This window comes from Rhinopithecus bieti, unplaced genomic scaffold (genome assembly GCF_001698545.2).
Source record: "Rhinopithecus bieti isolate Rb0 unplaced genomic scaffold, ASM169854v2 scaffold_1618, whole genome shotgun sequence".
NCBI lineage: Eukaryota > Metazoa > Chordata > Mammalia > Primates > Cercopithecidae > Rhinopithecus > Rhinopithecus bieti.
The window spans coordinates 1,371,245-1,380,275 of record NW_016803937.1 but is presented as its reverse complement, the minus strand read 5'-3'; the positions used below and the strand labels follow the sequence as shown (position 1 = coordinate 1,380,275).

The following is a 9,031-nucleotide window of genomic DNA, read 5'->3' as shown; positions in this document are numbered from 1 at the left end:
CAGAGGCCCCCGTGTTGACATGGAAAATGAAGGTCAGCCACGTGCACGCAGAGGGCCCCGTGTTGACATGGAAAATGAAGGTCAGCCACTCCTTGCTTCTCTTGGTGTCTTGTTGGACACGATGTCAACGTGGGGCGGGTAGAACTGGAGCCCAGGGCCCCTCTGGCCTCTCGCACCTTTCTGTATCCCCAAGTCCCCATGGAAATGGGCGGCCCATGGAGAAAGGCTGTATAGCTGCTCTCTGCCCCCAACCCAAGCTCCAGATTCAGAGACCACCCCCTCCATTGACTGTGTCACCCCTTCCCCACCAGAGAAGCGGGCTGTTCTCATACTGCTGCAGGCAGCTCAGGCAAGTGCCTTCCTCTGGCCACTGCTTCCATCAGTGTGAACTGCCCAGCATTGTAGGATAAGCTTTCTCCTGGGTTTTAAAGTTCAGGACTTTCTCTCTTTGCTGCACTTTTTGCTTGACTAATTGCACAAACCAGAGAAGGCAAGAGTAAAATGCTGCCTATCCCTTGGCCTGGGGGGTCAGCGACAAGTTTCTCGACTTCTCAAGTGAGCCTCAGTTTCCTTATTAAAAACCAGGGATGATTTTGTAGAACTTGTCACAACTCAGTGGGAGTGCCGTGGCCCTTATGCCCAATGACACCATCCTGTCACTTTGGGAGCTTCCTAAAACACCGTTCCCCAGACCAACGGCGCTGCGAGCTTCTGGGGCGTGGGCTGGGCCCAGCATGTCAGTATGACCCACAGCGGGACTGGAGCTGCTGAATGCGCACAACACACTTCACCCCAGGCCTGGTTCAGGAGCGGGCGAGGCAGCTGTACACACTGTCCTTCAGCAGACTCCTCTGGATCGATGGATTCTAAGTCAGGAGCATCAGCTTAGAGGCAGAACTGAAACGTGCCCGTTTCCCAGCTTGGTGCTTTCCCACTTCCACTTTGACTCCTTCCACCCAGCCCTCCTTCACCCAGCATCACCACCAAATGTGACCTCCTATAAAGAGCCAGAAACTTTAATTTGGTGGGGGCAGGGGGTGGAGTCTCACTCTGTTGCCCAGGCTAGAGGGCAGTGGCACAATCTCAGCTCACTGCAACCTCCACCTCCCGGGTTCAAGAGATTTCTGGCTAGTTTTTGTATTTTATTATTATTATTTTTTCTTTTTGAGACAGAGTCTCGCTCTGTCTCCCAGGCTGGAGTGCGGTGGCCACCATCTCAACTCACAGCAACCTCTGCCTCCCAGGTTCAAGCAATTCTCCTGCCTCAGCCTCCACAGTAGCTGGGATTATAGGTGTGCGCCACCACGTCCGGCTAATTTTTCTTTGTATTTTTAGTAGAGACGAGGTTTTACAATATTGGCCAGGCTCATCTCAAACTCCTGACTTCATTATCTGCCTACCTCAGCCTCCCAAAGTGCTGGGATTACAGGCGTGAGCCACTGTGCCTAGCCTGAGTTTTTGTTTGTTTGTTTGTTTGTTTTTTTTGAGACAGAGTCTCACTCTGTTACCCAGGTTGCAGTGCAGTGGCTCAATCTCGGCTCACTGCAACCTCTACCTCCAGGGTTCAGGCATTTCTCCCTGACTCAGCCTCCCAAGTAGCTGGACTACAGGTATGTGCCACCACGCCCAGTTAATATTTTGTATTTTTTTAGTAGAGAATGGGGTTTCACCATATCGGCCAGGCTGGTCTTGAACTCCTGACCTCGTGATCCACCCGCCTCAGCCTCCCAAAGTGCTGGGATTACAGGCATGAGTCGCCGCACTTGACCTAATCTACTTATTCTTTATCTCCCCAGAATGAAATGGCCTTTATCACCTTTGGAAACAGATTAGCATCTGTTTTCTGTGCTTATCTGACCATAACGTAATGTTGGAAGATAACATGTTTAGGTTGATTGCAAAACTTTCTCTCTTCTGGCAGGAGTATTTTTTAATGCCATGAAAATAAAAATACTGGGCCAGGCCTCGGTGGCTCATCCCTGTAATCCCAGCACTTTGGGAAGCCAAGGTAGGCAGATCACCTGAAGTCAGGAGTTCGAGACCAGCCTGGCCAATATGGTGAACTTCACCCCCAAAAAAAAAAAAAAAAAAAAAAAAAAAAAAAAAAAAATTAGCTGGGCGTGGTGATGGGCACCTGTAATCCCAGCTACTCAGAAGGTTGAGGCAGGAGAATCGCTTGAACCCGGGAGGCAGAGGTTGCAGTGAGCCGAGATTGTGACATTGCACTCCAGCCTGGGCAACACAGAGAGACTCTGTCTAAAAAAAGGAAAAGAAAAATACTGTACTGATTCAGATTTTTTTCCAAGCAAGTAATAGGTAAAAAGAAACCCAAACTGGCTTACAAGAAAGAGCACCTGTTGGCTTGCGAAACTGATCAGCTGCAGCCATTGGTATAAGCTTGATCCGGACCGGGCGCAGTGACCCCTGCCAGTAATTCCAGCACTTTGGGAGGACGAGGCAGGCGGATCACCTGAGGTCAGGAGTTGGAGGCCAGCCTGACCAACATGGAGAAACCCCGTCTACTAAAAATACAAAATTAGTCAGGCGTGGTGGCACACGCCTGTAATCCCAGCTACTTGTGAGGCTGAGGCAGCAGAATCGCCTGAACCCGGGAGGTGAAGGTTGCAGTGACTCCAGCCCAGGTGACAGAGCGAGACTCTGTCTAAAAAAGAAAAAAAAGGAAAAAAAAAAAGGGTGAAAGGCAGCCCCAGAGTGGGAGAAGAGATTTGTAAAATGGGCAAAGGCCTTATCATTGGAATATACAAAGAACTAAAAAATCAGTTAGAAAACCACAGACAGCCCAAGAGAAAAATGGGCAAATGTCTCAAGTAGGTATCTGGTGAAAGAGGAGATGCGGATGGCCAATGAATCTGCACACAATGCTCATCATGGTTAATCATTAGGAAAATGTAAATGAAATCCGCAGGAGACACCTGGGCACACCCTCCAGAATGCACACAGTGACCAAGTGGCAAGGACAGGAACGACCACTTTGGAAAACTCTAGCAGCACAGCCAAACCTAGCCTCCCCACTAAAAATGCCCTTTGCTCAGAACCCAGCAGCAGCTCCAAAGTCTCCACCCAGCCTGTGGTGCCCCAGTAACCACCCTTGCCTCCCAGGCCTCTCTCCTCACCCCTGCATTTGGCTGCCCTCACCCTCTGGCTGTACCTTGAACATCCGAAGGGCACTCCTGCCTCCAGCCTCTACCTGGAATTTTCTGCCCTCATGTAGCCATGTGGTTCTCTCCTCCCTTGGTCTCTGCCCAAATGGCCCCTGTAGAAGAGACCTCCCCACTCAGCCATGTCCTCTCCCTGTGACTTGCCACCCCAGACTTTCTGTGTTTATGCATCATTGTCTACCTCCTTTCATCAGAGTGTGAGCTCCGCAGGCAAAGGCTCTTCAGACCTGAGGCAGTCTAGGCTCCGTCCCCAGAGTCTAGAATAGAGCCTGCCACATAACTGGCGCTCAATAAATGTTATATAAATTAATGGAAACTGTCCTGGCGCCAGTGGTAGCTCTCTTTCCACCAAAGGAATGAGCTTGCCAAGAGAGAGACAACATCATGAGAGAAAGACAGAAAAGTCACGCTCAGGCCCATCATTGAGTTCTGGATCAAGTCTTTTTTTTTTTTTTTTTTTTTTTTTTTTTTTTTAGACGGGGTTTCACTTTTTTTGCCCAGGCGGGGGGGCAATGGCGCGATCTTGGCTCACTGCAACCTCTGCCTCCCGGGTTTGAGTGATTCGCCTGCCTCAGCCTCCCAAGTAGCTGGGATTACAGGCATATGCCACCACACCCGGCTACTTTTGTATTTTTAGTAGAGACGGGATTTCTCCATGTTGGTCAGGCTGGTCTGGAACTCCCGACCTCAGGTGATCCAACCGCCTCGGCCTCCCAAAGCGCTGGGTTTACAGGTGCGAGCCATCATGCCCAGCTCCTATGTTATTTTTTAGGAGCTTTGTTGTTTTACTTTTCATGTTTAGATCTATGGTCAGCCAGAAATTAATTTTTGTGTGTGCTGTGAGGTAGGGGTGTGAGGTATGGTAAGAAAAAAGATTCATGGTTCCCCATTTGGATATCCAGTTGGCTGGGTGGGGTGAGTTATGCCTGTAATTGCAGCACTTTGGGAAGTCAAGGCAGGAGAACTGTTGGAGCCCAGGAGTTCAAGACCAATCTGGGCAACATAGTGAGACCCCATGGATCGACAGATGAATTGGTCGATCAATCGATAGATAGATAGATACCCAAATTATCCAAAACTGTTCACAGAAAAGCCCATCCATTCCCTACAGCATGACTCAGGGATCACTAATTTGTGGAACCTTCTAGACACACTATCCATTTCATTGGTTGATTTGTCCTTCTCTGACAGGTACCACATTATCTTAATTACTATAGCTTTTTATTTTTATTTATTTATTTATTTTTTGAGACGGAGTCTCACTCTGTCACCCAGGCTGGAGTGCAGTGGCATGATCTCAGCTCACTGCAACCTCCGCCTCCCGGGTTCAAGCGATTCTCCTGCCTCAGCCTCCCAAATAGCTGGGATTACAGACGTGCACCACCACACCCAGCTAATTTTTGTGTTTTTAGTAGAGATAAGGTTTCACCATATTGGCCAGGATGGTCTCGATCTCCTGACCTCGTGATCTACCTGCCTTGGCCTCCCAAAGTGCTGGGATTACAGGCATGAGGCACCGTGCCCAGCCAGGAGTTCTCACAAGGAGGAGGCAGAAGCTGTAAAGGCAAGGAAAAGGATCCTCCCCTAGAGCCTCAGAAGGAAGCATCTTGGCGTCAGGCTTCTGGCTCACTGAACCATAAGAGAATCAATCTCTGTTGTTTTAAGCCACCAAGTTTGTGGTGCTTTGTTACCGTGAAACTAAGCACCCTGCAGCTTCCTTGGGTGCCATGACACACCCTTCCATCCAGCATTATGTTCCCCATGGTACTTACACATCTTTCTTTCACTTGCAGCTGAAAAGTGTATCAACTAAAGCAATAATCCCATTCTCTCTTTTTAATTTCAGAAGTCACGTACGATCACATTGTGAAACCTGGGGAACAATGCTTCCTTCTTTCAGAGTCAGTTCTGCTACTCATGTGGACCTAACGTCTCAAGGATCTTGTGCCCTCATTAGTGGTCTGGAAGGATGCCCAGACCTTCCGGTTCATCAGGGGTTGAAGAGGGCGATAGTTGTTCACCATCATCTTCTCCTCTTCACCAAGTGCAGAAAACAGGAGAGTACGAAATGCAGAGAGCTGGAATAGAGGGCAGCCAGGGTGAGCTTGGTATGAGTGCAGAGTGAGCCAGCCCCTGGGTGTCCCTCAGGCCTTGTGTGGTCCCCTCTCATGCTGAATCAGGATTGCCCGAAATGACCAGTAAATATGGTGTAAGTGACGGTGTGTGCAGAGCCAGGTTATAAGAGGCATTGCCGCTTCTGCCTTGGTCTTTAGGATCACTTGCTCTGGGGGGAAGCTGGTCGCCATATTGGGGGGGTACTCAAGCAGCCCCGAGAAGAGGCCCATGGGGAGAGGAACTGAGGCTCCCTGCCAACTGCCAGCACCAACTTGCCAGCCACTTGAGAGGGCCAACCTTGGAAATGAATCCTCTAGCCCTAGTTGAGCTTTCAGATAACTACAGTCCCAGCTGACATTGGGCTACAACTCATGAAAGATGGTAAGCCAGAGCCACCCAAATTCACAACCCATGGAAACTGTGGGAGAAAACAGACGAGTGGTTTTGTTGTTGTTGTTGTTGTTGTTTGACACAGTGTTTTGTTCTTGGTTTCCAGGCTGGAGTGCCTTTGGCGAGATCTCAGCTCACTGCAACCTCTGCCTCCTGGATTCAAGCGATTCTCGTGCCTCAGCCTCCTGAGTAGTTGGGATTATAGGCACGAGCCACCTTGCCCTGCTACTTTTTTTTTTTGAGATGGAGTTTCGCCCTTGTTGCCCAGGCTGGAGTGCAATGGTGTGATCTCAGCTCTCAGCAACCTCCGCCTCCCAGGTTCAAGCAATTCTCCTGCCTCAGCCTCCCGAGTAACTGGGATTACAGACATGTGCCACCATGCTTAGCTAATTTTGTATTTTTAGTAGAGATGGGGCTTCTCCATGTTGATCAGGCTGCTCTCAAACTCCTGACCTCAGGTTATCTGCCTGCCTTAGCCTACCAAAGTACTAGGATTATAGGTGTGAGCCACCGCGCCCAGCCTAATTTTGTATTTTTAGTGGAGACAGGGTTTCCCCATGTTGGTCAGGCTGGTCTAGAACTCCTAACCTCAGGTGTTCCACCCGCCTCGGCCCCCAATGTGCTGGGATTATAAGCATGAGCCACTGCACCTGGCCCAAATGATTGTTTTCTGAAGTCACTATGTTTTGGAGCTATTTGTTACACAGCAATAGATGACTGACACATATAATATAAATGCTAAAGTAACATCTGAATTTACTTTTCACTCAGGGAACTAAAAGACTACTTTTTATGACTGGGCACGGTGCCTCACCCCTGTAATCCCAGCACTTTGGGAGGCTGAGGTGGGTGAATCACCTGAGGTCAGGAGTTTGAGACCAGCCTGGCCAACATGGAGAAACCCCATCTCTACTAAAAATACAAAATTAGCTAGGTGTGGTGGTGCATGCCTGTAATGCCAGCTACTTGGGAGGCTGAGGCAGGAGAATCGCTTGAACCCAGGAGGCGGAGGTTGTGGTGAGCTGAGATCATGCCACTGCACTTCAACCTGGGCAATAAGAGGGAAACTCCATCTCCGAAGGGGGAAAAAAAAAAAAAAAGACTTTTTATGTATCATCTCACTTATTCACAGAATATACTTATGAACTCTGTGAGGTAACTCACGCATTCAGTTAAATTCAGAAGTGAGATTATGTCTACATGCTGATAGCGTGAAGTGAGATTGTGTCTACATGCTGATAGCGTACTGAGCCAGTTAACCCTGCGCGATGATCACGTGCCCCCTATAGTTGTGCTGTGCATGGTACATGTGGTCTTCTGGGCCCTGACCACGGTGTGCTCATCCACATTTGTGGTCTGCACATTTGTTGACTGTCTCAGAGAGGCAGCCTTTCTCCTCCCCTGGAAAACTCCCCGCCTTCCAGGACATGTGTACCCTGCCTCCCTAGCTCCCTTGCTCAGGATAAGGGGCTCCTGCCCTGCATTTTTATATGACACCGGCCACCTTGGCTTAATACTATTGGCTTTGCTTCTACTTTCCTGCCAGACCACAGTGTTCTGAGACGAAAGCTCTGTTCCTGTGCCACTCCTCCACACCTGCCCCCCTCCCACCCTCTCCTGGTGGCACAGACCCAGAATGGGCACTCGTCACATATATGCTTGTTGAGTGGCATAAGGGTCTTGCTGACAAGGGGCCACCTTCAACCAAAGCCTTCCCCATGTCCGACGGCTCTGCTTCGGAGGCAGGCAGATATTCTGCATCCCACATCTCCAAGTGCAAATGACATCACGCCGTGATGAGTAAACGAGGGAATATTTTCGCAGACCCAGGACACTGAAAGACCCTCACCTGCAGCACTCGGAAAGCGATGAACCAGAGATGCTAAGTCCTGCTGCGACTGCTGAGAAGCGTCTGCTGGGTGGGGGCGGGGCATGTAGGCAGCACACTTGTGGTTCTAAACTGCCTTGGACAGACAGCATTGTTACAGATTCTTAAGATTTCCAGAAAAAAATGATAGTATAAACTTTTATTTATTTTTTGTTTTTTTTTTTTTTGAGACAGAGTCTCAGTCTGTCGCCCAAGTTGGAGTGCAGTGGTGCGATCTCAGCTCACTGCAACCTTCGCCTTCCAGGTTCAAGTGATTCTCCTACTTCAGCCTCCCAAGTAGCTGGGACTACAGGCGCCTGCCACCATGCCTGGCTAATTTTTGTATTTTTATTTATTTATTTATTTATTTGAGATGGAGTTTTTGCTCTTGTTGCCCAGGCTGGAGTGCAGTGGTGCAATCTTGGCTCACTGCAGCCTCCACCTCCCAGCTTCAGGTTATTCTCTTGCCCCAGCCTCCCAAGTTGCTGATATTACAGGCATGCACCACCATGCCTGGCTAATTTTGTATTTTTAGTAGAGACAGGGTTTCACCATGTTGGTCAGGCTGGTCTCGAACTCCTGGCCTCAAGTGATCTGCCTGCCTTGGCCTTCTAAAGTGCTAAGATTATAGGCATGAGCCATCACACCCAGCCCAACAGTATAACTTTAAAAAATGTATACAAGTATTATTAACTAATTTTTGGGAAAAAAAGCAATGAAACTATTTAGATAAGAAAAAGGAGGGCCGGACGCAGTGGCTCACGCCTGTAATCCCAGTACTTTGGGAGTTCAAGGCGGGCGGATCACGAGGTCAGGAGATCGAGACCATCCTGGCTAACACGGTGAAAACCCATCTCTACTAAAAAATAGAAAAAATTAGCCAGGCATGGTGGCGGCGCCTGTAGTCCCAGCTACTCAGGAGGCTGAGGCAGGAGAATGGTATGAACCCGGGAGGTGGAGCTGGCAGTGAGCCGAGAACGCGCCACTGCACTCCAGCCTGGGCGACAGAGCGAGATTCCATCTCAAAAAAAAAGAAGGCCGGGCTCGGTGGCTCATGCTTGGAATCCCAGCACTTTGGGAGGCCGAAGTGGGAGGATCACCCGAGGTCAGGAGTTCAAGACCAGCCTGGCCAACATGAGGAAACTGCGTCTCTACTAAAAATACAAAAACTGGCTGGGTGTGGTGGTAGGCGCCTGTAATCCCAGCTACTCGGGAGGCTGAGGCAGGAGAATCGCTTGAACCTAGGAGGTGAAGGTTGTAGTGAGTCGAGATTGTACCACTGCACTCCAGCCTGGGCGACAGAGTGAGACTCTGTCTCAAAAAAAAAAAAAGAAAAAGAAAAAGAAAAAGGAAGAAAACAGAAACTATGCAGACCCTGGGACAACTCCCATGAACGCCTTGTGTCTGCGTGTGATAGATCCGGGCGCTGCTCAGAACACGCTCGCTGTGATCATTGGAACCCCTGTCCTCCTATGAACGC

The 9,031-nt window shown here is 49.4% G+C and overlaps 1 protein-coding gene across 2 annotated transcripts in view; it reads right to left on the bottom strand.

Moving 5' to 3' along the window:
- Nucleotides 1–5,006: 5,006 nt before the first annotated feature.
- The window catches only part of CA5A (carbonic anhydrase 5A), a 50,347-nt gene continuing 46,322 nt past the window's right edge, over nt 5,007–9,031 (bottom strand). For both annotated transcript variants that reach the window (XM_017860041.1, XM_017860049.1), the window contains one exon: nt 5,007–5,257. In XM_017860041.1, coding sequence (XP_017715530.1) covers nt 5,105–5,257 — 153 coding nt within the window. In that variant the 3' untranslated portion in view covers nt 5,007–5,104. The remainder of the gene's footprint in view (nt 5,258–9,031) is intronic.